The following is an 18,214-nucleotide window of genomic DNA, read 5'->3' as shown; positions in this document are numbered from 1 at the left end:
ATGCTGTCAGTGAGGAGCCACACAGAGAGGAGCACCGAAGAGAAGAAAATGGAAAAGGAAGAGAAAATAGCAGAAGAGATGACCATAGAAGGTAAGTTAAAAAACGGAGGAGAGAGTGTAATAAAGGGGCACAGTGTAATGTTGAAAGAGGACACAGTGTAATTATGAAGGACCACAGTGTAATTATGAAGGATGGGACAGTGTATTTATGTATGAGGGCACAGTGTAATTATGAAGGGACACGGTGTATTGATGAAGGAGAGTACAGTGTGATTATGAAGGGAACAGTGTAATTATGAATGAGGGCACAGTGCAATTATGAAGGGACACAATGTAATGATGAAGGAGGGCACAGTGTGATTATGAAGGGAACAGTGTGATTATGAAGGGAACAGTGTGATTCACACGTACAGTTGTAAATAGTTCACTATTAATTAAGTTCCAACTCACATCATATTGCTAGTAAGACTTAAAGATTATTTATACAAAGATAAATTTACATTAAAGGTATTTATGGTTCAGGTCCTAAGAAATATATGGTGTTTGGTCCTGTATTAATTCTTATTTCACCAGCAGAAATCCGGTATCATCTGAGAAGTGATCGCTAGTTATGATTAGCATAAGATTAATTCTTAAAAGTACTCTGTTAATGGGTCAGTTTAAAACAGTTTTCGGTGGGAAGACACATATACAGCTGTTGGAGTAAGTTGACCCCACTTTTGGAAAATCGTTTGAACTGACCTATGACCTGCATTGTACTGGACTGACATGATCCCTGGAACAATGAAGAAAGATCTTAGTGTTAGCTTGTGTACATTGTGACATCATTACTGTTTTTTTCCAAAATAGACTGCATATAAACAAGCACTGGACTAGTAACTGCCTCTTTGACTGCAGACTTCAGGATTGATGGCTGTTTCTGAATTTAGTGTGCAAGCGTAATGTATCTGCTACACTTTATTGTATTTGTTATACTTTAATGTATTTTGCTATACTTTCTTATACTTTATTATAGTTTGCTGCAATTCAGCTATATTTTTCTATTAAAAATCTTTGAGTGTTGGAACCACATTAATTGTAACTGACAATCTTTATTGATGACAATAGTAACAGACATAGCAATTGGATATTTGCCTGGGTGATTTTGAACCTTGGATGGGTACTGGGTAGGCCAGCTCTGCAGGACAGAGTGTTACATTAAGCTCGGTATCATCACAATACTTTATTTTTAAGTTGTAACATGTCTGAAAGAGCATGGCTTTGTTAACTTGTGTACGAATGCAGATTAGTCCATTGTCTAAGTCTGTGCAAAAGGCAGCATGGTGGCTAAGTGGTTACCACTTCTGCCTTACAGCACTGGGGTCATGAGTTCAATTCCTGACTATGGGCCTGATTCATTAAGGATCTTAACTTGAGAAACTTCTATTTCAGTCTCCTGAACAAAACCATGTACAATGCAAGGGGTGCAAATTAGTATTCTGTTTTGCACATAAGTTAAATACTGACTGTTTTATCATGTAGCACACAAATACTTGATCGCTTATTTGTACACTGAAATTTAAAGTTGATATTTGTGTGCTTCATGAAAAAACAGTCAGTATTTAACTTATGTGCAAAACAAAATACTAATTTGCACGCCTTGCATTGTAACATGGTTTTGTCCAGGAGGCTGAAATAAGAAGTTTCTCAAGTCAAGATCCTTAATGAATCAGGCCCTATGTCCTTATCTGTGAGGAGTTTGTATGTTCTCCCCGTGTTTGCGTGGGTTTCCTCCGGGTGCTCCGGTTTCCTCCCACACTCCCAAAAAACATACTGTTAGATTAATTGACTGCTAACAAAATTGACCCTAGTCTATGTCTGTCTGTCTGTCTGTTAAGGAATTTAGATTGTAAGCCCCAATGGGGCAGGGACTGATGTGAGTGACTTCTCTGTACAGCGCTGCAGAATTAGTGGCGCTATATAAATGAATGGTGATGATGATGATGATGAAAATGAGTATATTACATTGTCCACTAAATTCCTGCATGACTGTACATCAGACCAGGGGCATCTCATGTCCTTAGTTTAGCTGTATGTCTGTGTTAAGATAGTGGAAAGGCCCCATAGATGAATCTCTTTCTTTAATTACAGATGACTGCATTACATATTTAAATGTAATATCTCTGGCTTGTGACCTCTGCTGTTTAATTAAGCTCTATGAAAGACACTCAGCTGTACAGTCACAGAACAATAACTGCCCTTAATTGTATCATCTGATTAGGGATGTGCACCGGCGACTTTTGAGGTCTCGTGTTTTGTGTTTTGGATCTGGATTTTCGTTATTTTTGAGGTTCGGATTTGTCTCGCAAAACACTTGACGAAAGGTCTCGGTTCGGATTTAAGGTATTGGATTCGGATTTTTTTTGAAAAAAACATAAAAAGTTTAAAAATCAAGTTTTTGGGCTTATTTTCACTCCTAGGCTATTATTAACCTCAATAACATTCAATAACAAGCATTTCCACTAATTTACAGTGTATTCTGAACACCTCACAATATAGTTATTAGTCCAAAACGTTGCAACAAGGTATCTTTCTGGACTGCGTAGAGGAGTGGGTCACCACAATATATATTAAAAACCCTGAACTTTTATGATTCGCACCAATAATTGTACCTGGACTGCGTAGAGGAGTGGGTCACCACAATATATTAAAAACCCTGAACTTTTATGATTCGCACCAATAATTGTACCTGGACTGCGTAGAGGAGTGGGTCACCACAATATCTTAAAAACCCTGAACTTTTATGATTCGCACCAATAATTGTACCTGGACTGCGTAGAGGAGTGGGCACTGGGCACCACAATAAAATATATAAAAAACCTTCAACAGATCTGCATTACACTACACATACGGCTGCTCCTCCATCCTCTCCATCATATACATGTTGGCGTTTTAGCGTGTGACAACCTCTTGTTTTTGATAATGTCAGTGCATTTTGAATATTTTTCAATTTGCCCCACACCACTGAATGTACTTTATCTATGATACGCAATACGCATCTATCTATCTTGACTGCGTAGTGTGGTGGCCCCGGTACACAATTTGGTACCGAGGCCACAATATAATTAAAAAACCCTCCACGTGTCTGAATTCCACCAAACAAGTATCTGGACTGCATAGTGGGGTGGCCCCGGTACCCAATTTGATACCGGGGCCACAATACCTCCTCCAAACATGGTACAGACAATTCGTCATTGAGATCCCAGACAGACAGGGTCAAAGTGTTATTGTTTGACTTTGTAAACCCAAAAAACTGTCCCTGTTGCACATAGTCGTGCAATGAAGACTGACTTTTTCATTTAAAGGCACGATCTTTCAAGTGTAGTGTTTGTAAGTCTAAGTCATATTATACTTTTGGTAAAATTGGTTTATTTTGTTCCTCTTTATGGTAATTAATTAGTAATAGAATTAAAGTATGAAATAGAATTAAAGTATGAAATAGAATTAAAGTATGAAATAGAATTAAAGTATGAAATAGAGTGGTATAGAGTTGTAGTGTGGTATAGATAGAGTGGTCCACACAATATAATAATAATAAAACCCTCCACGTGTCAGAATTCCACCAAACAAGTATCTGGACTGCATAGTGGGGTGGCCCCGGTACCCAATTTGATACCGGGGCCACAATACCTCCATCAACCCTCTAAATCCCACTCCACTGATGGCGGACACCGGGCGCACGTCTAACACCAACATTGCAGTTACAGCCGCAGTTATACGCTTTGCAATAGGGTGACTACTATCGTATTTTGTGGTCATGGCAAACGACTGTTGGACGGTCAATTGTTTTGTGAAAGACTTAGCGGTCTTACGACTTCCCCTCTGGGAAGATGACCGACTAACAGCAGCAACAGCAGCAGTGGCAGTAGTAGGCGTACCGCTGCAGGATTCCTCGGATGAATCCCGTATTGAGGAGGACTCAGTCTGGCTGCTGACTTGGGCTGCAGGACTGAATCTGATGGAGATTGTGGAGGAAGTTGACGAGGAGGGTGTTGCTGGTGTGTATCCAACTGGACCACGGGATTTAGGTGTCCCTGTACCGATGAGGGTCCTAGCCCCAGTTCCTGAACTAACCACTGAACTATGAAGGTTATTCAGGTGACGTATAAGGGAGGATGTTCCTAGGTGGGCAAGATCCTTACCCCTGCTTATTTGAGCTTTACATAAGCTACATATGGCCATACATTGGTTGTCTGGATTTGGATAAAAATAACTCCAGACCGAAGAGGTGCATTTTTTGGTCTTCTGACCAGGCATGACGATGGGCTTTTTCATCCCATGGACATCAGCTGTTTCCCCCCCTGGTGCCTCATTTACAATAACCACATCACCATCCTCATCATCAAGTTCCTCCACAGCGCCAGCTACATCATCAATAGCCTCCTCCCGAGCCACCTCTTCCCGTACAGTGATGGGAAGGTCAGGCTTGACAACCACCAACACCCTTGGACTCGCCTTGGGGATTTGTGATAATTTCTCTTTAGAAGGCAGAGTTGTTTGCTGTTTTGTTGCTGACAGCATAACTCTCTTCAATTTTTTGTAGGGGGGGGGAGGAGGAGGAGGGCTAAGATCCGTGGGTGAAGCTGAACCACTAGTCATGAACACGGGCCAGGGCCTAAGCCGTTCCTTGCCACTCCGTGTCGTAAATGGCATATTGGCAACTTTACGTTTCTCCTCAGATGATTTAAAGTTTCTCTTTTTGCTACTTTTTCTTAACTTGGGCTTTTTGGATTTTACATGCCCGGTACTACGAGATTGGGCATCGGGCTTGGAAGACGACGTTGATGGCATTTCATCGTCTATGTCATGACTAGTGGCAGCAGCTTCAGCATTAGGAGGAAGTGGGTCTTGATCTTTCCCTACTTTATCCTCCAAATTTTTGGTCTCCATTATATGTAGCACAAGATACTGCAGAATGTGTGAACTTGCTAATATTGCAGTACCAATGGACTTATACTGCTGGATTGGTTTTGCAAATTTGGTTATAATTATTATATATTTTTTTTTTTTTTAAATTTTTTTATTTTTTTTTACTTTTTTTTTATTTTTTAAAAACTTGGGAATAATGGGGAAATAACTATGCCCTTAGAAGCACAGAGCACAGGACACAGCACCACTGGACTGAACAGGACACGGCACAGGACCCAGCAGCACTACGGAACTCAGCAGGACAGAGCACAGGACACAGCACCACTGGACTGATACTGCAGAATGTGTAAACTTTGTAATATTGCAGTACCACTGGACTTTTACTGCTGAATGTGTGAACTTGGTAATATTGCAGTACCAATGGGCTTATACTGCAGGATTGGTTGTGCAAATTTTGTGGTAATTAAAAAAAATTAAAGTAGTTTTTGGTATTTTTTAAAAAAACTTTTTTTTATTTTTTTAAACACAGGGGAATATTGGGGAAATAACTATGCCCTTAGAAGCACAGAGCACAGGACACAGCACCACTGGACTGAACAGGACACAGCACAGGACCCAGCAGCACCATTGACCTCAGAAGGACAGAGCACAGCACACAGCACCACTGGACTGATACTGCAGAACACAGCACAGCACAGCACAGCACAGCACAGCACAGCACTAAACAGCACAGCACTAAACAGCACAGAACTAAACAGCACAGAACTAAACAGCACAGAACTAAACAGCACAGAACTAAACAGCACAGAGGACCACCTAACACACCCTCCCTCTACCCTGATCAATGCCCGAGTGAAGATGGCGGCGACTAGCGGGGAATTTATAGGATCCGAGTATCGCGAGATCCGACAACGGGATTATGAGTCAGAGCCTCAGTTTCACTTTTGAATTTGGCGCCAATACCCGGATCTGTCTCGGATCCGACTCGGATCCGCAACGTTCGGGTGGGCTCGGATTTCATAAATCCGAGTGCGCTCATCCCTACATCTGATATCCATTTGTCTGCATGTTTACCTGTGACTATAAAAAAACAGAAAATAACAGTTCCTAGAACTCCACATGGGGGCGTATTTGTCTTGAAAAGACAGGTCCTAAAACAATAATTTGGCATTCACTACCCAGTGATAGCTGAAGTCAGACTGGCATTGAGAGTCTCTGCCAGTTGACAGGGAAAGGGACAATTGGTCCCTGGAGTGCTGCCTTTGCTTTGTATTGAAGTTCCAACACAGTATGTATAAAAATAATTGTATACTTTATGACAGCAAAAACATTAACCACCACTTTATGTAGTCCGCAATATCCTTAACATTCTGAGGGAACTCAAATACAGCAATGTAATGTCTTTGATCTTCTGTCATCCGGTGTATCATACTGTTCTTCTATGTAATGTATTTTTCATTGATATTGAGTATCAAGTAAATATAGATAGACATGAACCAATAACCACCACAATTCTGATACAGCTTCATGTTCAATATATATCCATTCTTTAGTTAGTCTTAATGAAAACTTTAGAATTTGCTATATAGGAACAGTCTTTCTTCCAATCATATAGACAGAAATGAGTTAAAGTTTTTTAGCACACTTGTGGCTTAAAATACAATATGCGTCAATAAGTGTTCCTGCTTATATATTAAGTTCATCTCTGTTACTTGTGAGTGTGCTGTGAGTGTTTCTGTAGTTAGTCTAGTTTGTCCTTTGTGTTTGTCAGTTCTTCAGTGTTTCTTGTTTTTGTGTATTCCTTGTGAATATGGCCAGAGATAGGAGGGGGGCAGAGGCTGAGGAGAGGGAGATGGATCTGTAGGGGACAGAGGAAGGTGAGGAAGGGTTAGAGGAGAAAGGACAGGGCAGGAAGACCAAGTCAGGGAGGAATGTCAGATTCTCTCATGACGAAAATTGTGTGCTGGTGCACAATATAGTTCCCTGCGACGAAATAATATTAGGGAACCTGGCAGTCCATACTCCGCTAAGGCGGCGCCACCAATGGTGGGGCCAAATCTGTGAGGCCGTGAACACGGTGGGGTCATTAAAGCGGTCAGTGGCTCAATGCCGCAAAAGATTCTCTGATATTAAGAGGCTTAAAGAAAAATTGGCTGATGAAAGGAAGGCAGCAAGAAGAACAGGTGGTGGACCCCCACTTTGTGTGGAATACACCAGCTATGAGGAGGAGCTGCGGCAGATACTGCCCCGGGAGATTGTAGAGGGGGTCAATGTGCAGGATACAGATACACGTTCGTTTGGCCAACCAGTTGGTGAGTTATTTGCATTTTTTACTCTAACTGTATTGCAAGTACACATGATTTTTTTTTTATTTATTTGTTTTTTTCAAACACATTTTTCAAATATACTGTATATTTCAAATGATTGTTGCTGCAAATACATTGTATGCTTTTTCTAATACATCCAGATTCGCCTGTAAGAGACTCCACTCCGAGTCGAAGGTCTACACCTCCACCTTCTGTGAGGGATTCTGCCCCTGAAGAACAAGCAGGTGCGTGTACTCTGTTTGGGGGAGAAACAATGGAGTTAGATGTTTTTATGTGCTAATGTTGGTGTACATGTTATATATCTTGATTTTTATATGGTTTGCAATGAAAACATCATGTACTACACAGAGGGAGAACTAAAATGGTATTTGCTTACCCAAAAGCACGGACTTGCAGCATTTTGCTGCCTGAACCATCATATTTGTTGTTCAAAATAATTTGCTTTTCTATCCCCCTCACCCATACAAAGTCCAAATGAGAATGTGTATTCAAAAGATAAAAATTGCATCCTTCAGCAGGTTGCATAGGACAAGTAATGAGGAATGCAAACATTGTTAAACAATCTGTAGTTGAAAAAGAATATTCTTTTCTATCCAGTGTCCAGAATGCAGAATATACAAACATATTATATCCTATATACTTACCGTGATTTTTCAAACACAGGTCCTTCTTCATATCAGGCACCTCGGCGGGGGTCCTTGGCCATGTCACCGCACACAGAGGATGAAACAGTCATCACCCTCCAAGCTGTTGATGCCCCTGTGTCTACCCTCCAGGAGCAATCACCTGGGCCTGCAGAACACACCGAACAGCAGCAAACTGCACCTCCTACATTGGATACAGGGAGAGAAATGACACAATCAATTGCCAAATTCCAACTACTGCAATCCCAGTTTATGGGCACACAAACCAGGCACATGTTGCATTTGAGGCGTGCACACCGCAGTAATAGCCAGATACCTGCTGCGTTAAATAGAATTGCTACAGCTATAGAGCAATCTAATGTTACGATTGCCTAAATGACTGGTGCTGTGGAGGCATTACATTCAACTGTAAGGGAGGTAAATGATAATGTTAATCGGATGGCAGGGCAAATTTATCATGAAATTATGGCCCGTTTCCTGGCACCAATCTCATCTGCCACAACCAGTACCACTAGCACGCCTAGTAGATCAGTCCAGAGTACACCTCCAAGGAGAGGTGCTCGCACCAGGGGTGGCCGAGGGAGAGGAGAGAGTGTCTCCAGAGGTACAGATGTATCTGCCAAAAGGCGTAGGTAGCCTAATGCTTCTGTTTTCTGTATATATATTTTTATGCATGTGTATGTATTGTAAATTTTCAGTTTCTGCGTTCTACTGCAATAAATGCAGTTACATTTCAATGCTATCAGTCTTTCTTTTCTGCCAATTAAACAAGAGTATACTGCTTACCAAAAACAACGCACTAATTCCACTTACACATTGACATCTGACTGTAACTTTCCAGGGACGTTCAAATTTATCACATGAGGAGTACACACTATCCTCTGTTTAAAGGTTCCAAACTCTAAAAAAAATAAATAAAAAAAAATAAAAATTAACCATTGCTCTCACATCAACCACATTTTATAGCAATAAAAATTTTTTCTAGTATGACCTACATGTAATGTAGTTTGCAATGAGACGGTCTCTAATCTGCCTCCCCCCTCTGTGCTCTGCACATCACCAGATGGGACACGGACCCCTACTTGTTCACTGTCTACTGCAATAATCGGTGGGGTAAGTTGATGTAAAGCTAGATTATGTAGCAGACAGCAAGCCAGCACAATATCAGACACCTTTTCACGTGCATACATAAGCACCCCACCAGATTTATCTATGCACCTGAACCTGGTTTTCAAGAGTCCAAAGGTACGCTCTATCACACCTATGTGTGCCTCATTGTATTTGTGCTGTGCTGGAGTCTGAGGATGCAGCAGAGGAGTCATGAGCCAGGAGCGACACCCATATCCTGAATCTCCTGTAATAAAACAAAAATGTTAGCTACCATTTTAATTGAGCATGTTGTACAGCAGTTAGCACATGTGAGTCAAATTCAACAATGATAAGGGATATATAAAACATATTAAGTACATACCCAAAAGCCATCCCTCCGGCATTTAACCACTTTCATATTTGGCATAAAGGGTAGACTGTCTCAGGATAAAGGCGTCATGACATGAACCAAGATAGCCTGCAACAACACTCATTATACGCTGGTTAGCATCGCAGACAACCTGCACATTCAGGGAGTGGTAATGATGGCGATTAACGAAAACCTCTGCCCTCTGGTGAGGTGGTCTCAGGCCAATATGAGTGCAATCTATTGCTCCCATTACATTTGGGATACCTGCGACCCTATAGAAAGCTACCTTTAGCTCATGCCACTGTGACTCCTGGCTGGAGAAGCAGATATATCTAGGGCACACTCTTTTAAGGGCACCAAGGACCTGTTCAAAATGTCTTGAAAATGTAGGCTGCGTTATGCCAATCACTCTGGAGGACACAGATTGAAAGGAACCTTTGGCCAAAAAGTGAACTGCGCACAGTAGTTTGTGTAGTCCTGACACTGCATTAGAGCGGCTGGTTGTAGGCTCCAAATCATCCTTCACTTGCTCATAAAGTCTCATCAGGTTAGTACGATTGAGTCGAAACATTTGCACTACGTCCACATCAGCCCAAAAAATCCAGATTCAAACGCACTGGAAATGCACGTGGAATGCGCGGTCTGCGCAGGCTCCACGGAACAGATGGCAACTGCTGTCTATCCTCCTCCTCCTCCCGCATTTCTGCCTCCATCAGATGAAAAGCTGCAAACATACACTGGCAAGAATGCACCACATTCCCTGCAAAAGCCATTCTCCTACAAACCCACACCTGAAAAAAAAATGATGGCCCCTTTTTATAAGCATCATGACTGTGATTTCTTCAGCCAGAAACACCTTTTTGTTTTTGTCACATTTGGATTGCATTACCATTAAATTAAGGGTTCACTATGTAATGACACATTGTGCATCCTAATTATTTTTAAGCACCATTATTATTGTTGATTTGTTAAAAAAAAGCAATTTATGTAAAAATACGTTGATTTCAGAAATTACGATGCAATCATACAGGGGGAAAAAAAAAAATTAACACTACCCTGAAATTACATTACAGTTTGCTCATTTTCCATATACAATTCCAATGAAGTAATCATTGGACATGAAATGGCCCTTTCTCTTATGTTCTGAATGGCAAAATAGCTCAAACAGCAAGCTGTTTGAGCAATCTCGCCACTCACAAGCAGCTCTTTTATTTTGGTCATTTGAATGTCGCTTTCCCATCGGTTTAACAAACCGCCCAATAGTAAATCCGGCTGTTTGTATGTTCAACATTGTTCAAATCGTCATGGCGATTTCTAAAGAGGTGGTTTTGGAAAAAGTCATTTCTGGCCGTTTGGACGGCGGTTTTAGCGTTAGTAAATCCGGCGATGGCTAAACCGCCGGCAAACTCGCCGAAAATCGGGAGTTTTACCAACACGCCTGTTAGTAAATATAGCCCAAAGTGTGTGTTACTATCCCAAAGGACTAAAGAAAACCTGGGGGTAAATTTATCAAGCTGAGAGTTTGGCAGGTTTGAAAAGTAAAGATGTTGTCTATAGCAACCAATCAGGATCTAGCCATCATTTTGAAGAATGTACTAAATAAATGATAATTACAATCTGATTGGTTGCTATAGGCAACATCTCCACTTTTCAAGCCCACTGGAAACTCTCAGCTTGATACATTTACCCCATGATGTCTTATTCATCCAAAAACAACAGCACATGTACAGATTCACTGCAGTGCACCAATGTAATTCATAAATACAGCACGGTTCAACTGCAATCCAATAACTTTGTTTTACAGACATACAAGGAACCTGGTGGCAGATTGATGAGAGTTTGCTGAGAGCATGACATAGGAATCGCTAAAAGCTTGAATTGTGCACTGAACGAACGTAAGAAATAAAGCTTTGTTGAGCTGGGCGCATCTAATTGAGTCGCAATTACGAGATCACTCTCTTACCATGCTGTGCCTATGCTTGCTCACCTCTGCATGCTACTGTTCTGCCTCTCCAGTCATAAGGAAACAAAGTTTCCTAACTCATTAGTTGCAAAACCAGTACTTGCCACTTGGGGGGATCTTACAGAACACTGTGAAAGTCATTGAGAAGATTTATTTTCATTAAGATTAACAATATAGGACCTACACAAGAAAAAAATGTATGAGTACTTACAGTACTGTTCATGCACTCATCACTCATGTTAGCAGTGCAAGAACAGTACGTCCAGATAAAACAAGCCATTTTTGAACTAGGATTTAATAGCTAAATAAAGGCCTGAGAGAGTATAAGATTTTTCATGTTTATTTATATATTTATTTAATTGTGTATGTAGAAATTATGTTTCTTTAAAAAAAAAATCTGTGAATTATTTTTTAAAATAAAATTATTTGCAGACTGGAAAACACTACTATTTGTCAGAAATCCTAATTTTTTAATAAGTAATCCAAGTCAACATAAAATAACTACAATGCAGAAAAACAATAAATAAGTAACATAACAGGATCAGGTGATAACAATAATACATATTCTCCTGAGAGTATAAAATAAAATAAAATAAAATATTTTTATTTCTTTGATCGAAATCATTTAGATTCCTTGCAGATAAGCCATTACATATATGCTCTGTTTAGCTCTCCATGCGATCTAAAATATGTATTATGAATTATACAACTGGAAAGCCCCATCTGTACCATGAAAGATATAATTTTTCTCCCAGGAAAATAATTGTAACAGACCTCATATTATAATAGCCCGCAGAGGATTTCTTTTAACACTTTCACAGTAGTAAATTGATTATTCACAATGTACTATGTTATGTAGGGACAGAGAGTATATATAGATAATTTACACTGTGTATTGCACAGTGATTTCTTTATAAAATGGAAATTAAGCACTGCACACAAAGGAGAAAATCGTGGCATAGTAAGTGTGAAAGGCTAGGATGAAGCTAAGTGACTGATTATGCAAAACTCACCCAGGCACACTTCTCGTTATCACAGTATGTCGTTTAGAATGATCTGTTATTTGTTTATCTGCATTGCACAAAGTTCCATATATTTATTCTGACCTAAAATTGCATTGTGTCCACTATATTAATAAAATATTTCTTTATCACTCTTCAAATATTTACATTAATTATTTTTTTATTTATATTTTTACCATTATTCATTTATTTGTATTATATTTACATTACACTAATCACATCAAAACAAAAGACAATTTTAGAAAATAAATACATGCAACATATACATATTACATAAAAACAATGAACATATAAAGTCATTAAATGTTTTTTTGTTGTATTTAATAACACATTAGATTGGTATGTTTTTTAGTGAAGTATGACTTTATTTTAATACTAATTATTTACACATTTATGCAATGAATTAGATGCAGGAGAAAAATATAAACAATATACAATTGTGACAACACTAATACAATTATTAATATAGTAATGGCATAAAGTATAGAATTTTAAAACAAAGCCAATTATTTAAAATTGTAAATAAGCATATTATTTAGAACATTTTATAGACTTTAAAAATAAAATATGCGATGATATACGCTTTTTGGGTTCATTAATCATATTAGATGGTGAAACTGTTTTATTTTATTTCAAAGTCAATGTTTTTAAAAGTACTGAGCTCAAGTTATATATTTTTACCGATCATTTAAATTTATATTTTTAGCATGATTAATTTGTATTACTACATTAACTACCACACAGATATTAGAACTCTTTAACTTGTATTTGACGTTCAGCATTTGTTAATATTTTTTTTTGCTGTTCAGTATACGTCCCACCACCTTTTTTTAGTTTTAAGCTGCTTGAGACAGTGACTTCAAACACACAGATTTCCTTTAATGCATTATGTTGGTGAGTGTGTGTAGTGTGTGACACCACTAGTATATTATTATTATTATCTTTTATTTATTAGGTGCCACAAGGCTTCCGCAGGGCTGTACATAGGGGGTTTAAACATACAGCAAAATGACAAGACGACACAAGCACATACAGATAAGAACAATGCATACTGACAAGCAGAATAATAAATGCAATTAGCAGAACAAATTGTGTGGCATGCAAAAACAATTCAGCATAAGACAAAATAGGAACAGAGAGGAGGAAGGAGAGTGGACAGAAAAAGAGACATAGGGTACAGACTGAAACATAGGGTATAGGACTCTGGCCGTGAGAGCTTACATTCTAAAGGGAAGGGATAATATGAGACAATAGAATGAAATGGGACAAAAGGTATAGTGGGGTTCTCTATGGTGCCGAGATCTTTACGATACTGGGGCTATGGTATAAAGAGACCTATATGGAGCCTGATGGTACAGGGACCTAAGGGGTGCAGAGTCCTGGAGGGTCCAGATGATGCAGAGGGCTATTTGTGTGACAACAAGGTTGGTGCAAGAGCCTAGTGGATGTTAGTGTAGAAGAGTAGAAGCCCAGATGGTAGCAAGGGAGTGGTATTGTAATCAAAGTGGTAAAACAACAACAAGGCAATATTTTGGCACAACAATGTTATGGTAGAGCAGTACAATGGCAAGTACAAGTGCAGTGCAATAATGGTGAATTTAATATATTCTTAAACATATATTTATGTAAACTTACAAAATATTATATAAATATTAAAATATATACTATATATTTAAAACATACTGGAATATTATAGATTAAATATAAGAAATCTTATGTTATAGCTACAAAAAAGTACAATAGTATAATTTCCTTAAACAAATATAGCTTGTTATCTTTATAATCTCTGAATATATTTCGTTCTACTAGATTTTAAATAGTTTGAACACTATTTTTTCAGAATCGGTGGTCTGTGTTTTAAGCAGCTATGCCAGAGAGCATTCATTGTAATCATAATTAACTTAATACAATTAGTAAAATAATGTTTTTATTATTATAAAAGGAACTCTGTTACACAAATGTTGTTAATAATTTTAAATAGAGTACAGTCCTACAGTGAGTTTTATCATCATCATCATCATCATTTATTTATATAGCGCCAGCAAATTCCGAAGCGCTTTACAATTGGCAACAAACATTAATAAAACAATACTGGGTAATACATACATACAGAGAGGTAAGAGAACCCTGCTCGCAAGCTTACAATCTATGAGACAATGGGAGCTTGAAACACAAGGGCATGTGCTACATTATAGTGCACACTTTTCCAGCTAGAATGCAAAGGTAAAAGTATTGAGTGGGCTGAGTGATCAGTCACACAGCAATGTTGATCAGAGGATTGTTGTTTTGTGTTAGCTGTGTAGAGGGTGGTAATAGGGTAACCTAGGGAGATTAAGATGGTGGTTGAGGAATATTATAAGCTTGTCTGAAGAGTTTTATATGTTCATATTAAGTTTATAAAAACATGTTTTTATTTATCAATTTGGAATTGCTTTGTGTTCAAGTCTCTACAAGGGCACAACAGTCAGTCTCTCTTGGTGACAACTTTTCCTGCATTCCCTCAAGGGGTTATCTGCAGACACTGAGTTATGTAGACAACACCATCAGCTTCTTAATAACAATACAGCTGACTATTATGACGTACAACCAAAGAATATATAATTGGTGCTCAAACAATGGTAACAATATAGAGTCAATATGACCAAGCCAAGCAAAACAAAAGAAAAGAAAGAAAACAAGGAGTCCTGGGGGTAAATGTATCTAGCTGAGAGTTTTCCTGTGGGTTTGAAAAGCGGAGATGTTGCCTATTGCAACCAATCAGATTCTAGCTATCATTTTGTAAAATAGTACTAAATAAATGATAGCTAGAATCTGATTGGTTTTTCAAACCCACCGGAAAACTCTCAGCTTGATACATTTATAAATTGTAAAGAAGGAAGTGCACTACAGGGTAAGATAGGTAAGCAGCACAATAACAGGGAAATCCAACCTGATACCATACATAAATACAAAGTATTCCACGCTTGAACCTAAATAATGAGATGATTGGTAAATTGAAAAAAAAGGGGATATTTATCAGAAAAATGCATTAATACGTCATGCATTTGCAACATGAGTACATGTAGATTTAAATTAAAAACATTGGGCTAGATATGACATGTATCATCATCATCATCACCATTTATTTATATAGCGCCACTGATTCCGCAGCGCTGTACAGAGAACTTATTCACATCAGTCCCTGCCCCATTGGAGCTTACAGTTTAAATTCCCTAACATACACACACACATACACACACAGACAGAGAGAGAGAGACTAGGGTCAATTTTTTTTTTGATAGCAGCCAATTAACCTACTAGTATGTTTTTGGAGTGTGGGAGGAAACCGGAGGACCCGGAGGAAACACGGGGAGAACATACAAACTCCACACAGATAAGGACATGGTCGGGAATTGAACTCATGACCCCAGTGCAGTGAGGCAGAAGTGCTAACCACTACGCCACCGCGCTGCCCATGTATACAATGACATACAATACAATGCAATAAAAATCTGTGATACAACATTAAGTGTACAATGCATATGTCCAGCTTAAGTAATTTGTTCAAGGAATATAATTGTTCAAGGTAAAGATACAACTGGTTACAGTCCTGGAAGATGGTAAAGTCCAGCGTAACGTGGCTAGATGCCCAGGATGTAGAATTGGAATGTAATACTTGCGCTTGGTAGCAGTCCAGAGATCCAGGGATCGTTCTATTTATCCAATGTGTAACGATGATGGTAAGCGGGCGATCCGGGCAGTGGTACAGTATCTAATGTCCAATGTCCGATGTGGAGGTCTGCGGAGTAGCGGTGATCAAATTCACCGGGTCTTTGCGGCGGCGTGTGCCCTAGCTTGGAACGCACGCCTAACCGGATGTGGGGTAACCGGATGTAGAGAAGCCGGAAGTGGCTGATGATTTCCGACGCGTTTCGTCACCTAGGTGACTTTCTCAAGGCAGTAGTTAGTGTGTACAGGGGGACGGACCATTTATGCTCAGTTCAATGATGATTGACAGTTAGTCCTAGATGTTGAATATAGCCAATTGCAGATCATTAATAACTGCAGATAATGGCTTGAAGTATCGTTAATATTTCCATGTGGAAGACATATAAACACCATATATAAATATAAATACACGTTTGAATGTGGATAAACATACCTATGCTGACAGCAAATGTGCAAACGGGGGGAGTATGTAAATATGAGAAGATCAATGAGTGAATGAGTAAATAAATAAATACTGTATCTGTAAATAGCGCGATTGGTATTAGCACTGTACCGAGGTAAGGGATAGTAGATTGGATACGGAGGTATATATGTCAGGGTAAGGTTAATACTGTTGAATGATGATTAAATCATGTACAGAGTAAATATATATATACATAAGTCACATGTATAGCAGACGGTATAGATAGATAAAAACAAAAAAAGGCATTCTGGATAATGCCGCCCTATTGAGCTGTGGTTCATATTTAGTCTGCACGGATATATTTGATGTACACAGATAGAAGTTGTAAATATATCTCTAATTCTAATGGCAGCGTAATGGTCTGTGAGTAAATTACTGACGATTTTATTGTATCGCTGAGAATTGAATATTAACCTTCAGTTCTCCTGGGTATAGTAATCTCAGGATGATATATTCATTAGGTCTAGTCATCAGTATGTGTCAGTACTACATCCCCGGGTAGGGAGGTCAACTCTCCAGATAACGCACTATGCTGGACCTGATATTCCCTAATGTTCACACATTGGGTACTGATCAGGCCCACCCAGTATCGCTTCCGAGTTCGGGATGGGATCGGGCATGGACTGGGTGGTATGCCAGCACGGTGTGAATCTGACCTAGCGTGATATAGGTTTACAGACAACTACATACAGCGAACTCTATATTGAGACCTTTCGGAGTCTGTGTATCCAGCTCAAATATCCATCTATGTTCTTCTTTGTTAATAATTTTGGTGAGGTTCCCACCTTGCCAGTTTCTCTTAATTCTAGAGATCGCCATGAATGTGAGGAAAGATGGATCACTTTTTATGTTTGAGATGGAAGTGATGTGATACGCTATGAGTGTGTAGGCTCCATTTGATGTTCCGTATATGTTCTGCCAATCTAGTTTTTAGTGGTCGAATTGTCCGCCCTACATACTGTAGTAGGCACGGGCATTGAAGGAGATATACTACTTCTTTAGTGTCACAGGTGATAAAATCCTTGATTTTGTAGGCTTGTTTGGTGGCAATGGATTGAAAGGTATTAGTTGGCTTTGTGCTTCTCACACCACATGTCCTGCATGCTATACACTTGCCGTAACTGTAGAAACCAATTTGTTGTTGATGTGGGGTCAATGTGGTTTTTATGGTTGTTCTAGGTAGGAAGTGGTTCTGAACCAGCTTCTTTTTAAGGTCGGGTGCTTTCCGGAATATGATACTTGGTCTCGGGGGGAGAATGTGGCGTAGTTCAGGATCCTGTTTAAGTATATTCCAGTGTGAATTGATAATTTTCTGAATTTTAAATGCTTTATTATTGTAATTGGTGATGAAGAATATTTTATCTTGTTGTGTTGAACTAGTAAGGGAGTCTTTGGGTTGCAACAGGGACTTCCTATCTCTGACCTCGGCTTTAGTGTATGCGGAATCGATGGTTTCTATGGGATAATTCTTATCCAAGAATTGTTGTTTTAATTGTTGTCCTTGTTCCGCAAAGTGGCATAGTTGTGAACAGTTCCTACGAATTCTTGTAAATTGGCCGTATGGGATGTTGTTTAACCATTGTGGATGATGGTTACTTGTAGCGAGGATGTAGCTATTTACATCGACTTGTTTTTGATATGTTTTGGTTTCTAAATGATTGTCGTGAATGAAAATGAGTAGATCTAAAAATTCTACTTCTTTGCGACTGTACTTGGTGGT

General features: G+C 39.0%; 1 protein-coding gene and 1 pseudogene across 1 annotated transcript in view; one reads left to right on the top strand and one right to left on the bottom strand.

The window, feature by feature from the left end:
• Positions 1-18,214, top strand: part of LOC142150530 (extracellular calcium-sensing receptor-like) — a 33,970-nt gene continuing 15,756 nt past the window's right edge. The window contains exon 1 of the mRNA XM_075205725.1: positions 1-91. Within this exon, the coding sequence (XP_075061826.1) occupies positions 1-91 (91 nt within the window). The remainder of the gene's footprint in view (positions 92-18,214) is intronic.
• LOC142155481 (5S ribosomal RNA) lies at positions 17,021-17,138 on the bottom strand (annotated as a pseudogene).

Source organism: Mixophyes fleayi, chromosome 4 (assembly GCF_038048845.1).
Source record: "Mixophyes fleayi isolate aMixFle1 chromosome 4, aMixFle1.hap1, whole genome shotgun sequence".
NCBI lineage: Eukaryota > Metazoa > Chordata > Amphibia > Anura > Limnodynastidae > Mixophyes > Mixophyes fleayi.
The sequence above is the reverse complement of the archived record's forward strand: the minus strand, read 5'-3'. Positions and strand labels throughout refer to the sequence as shown.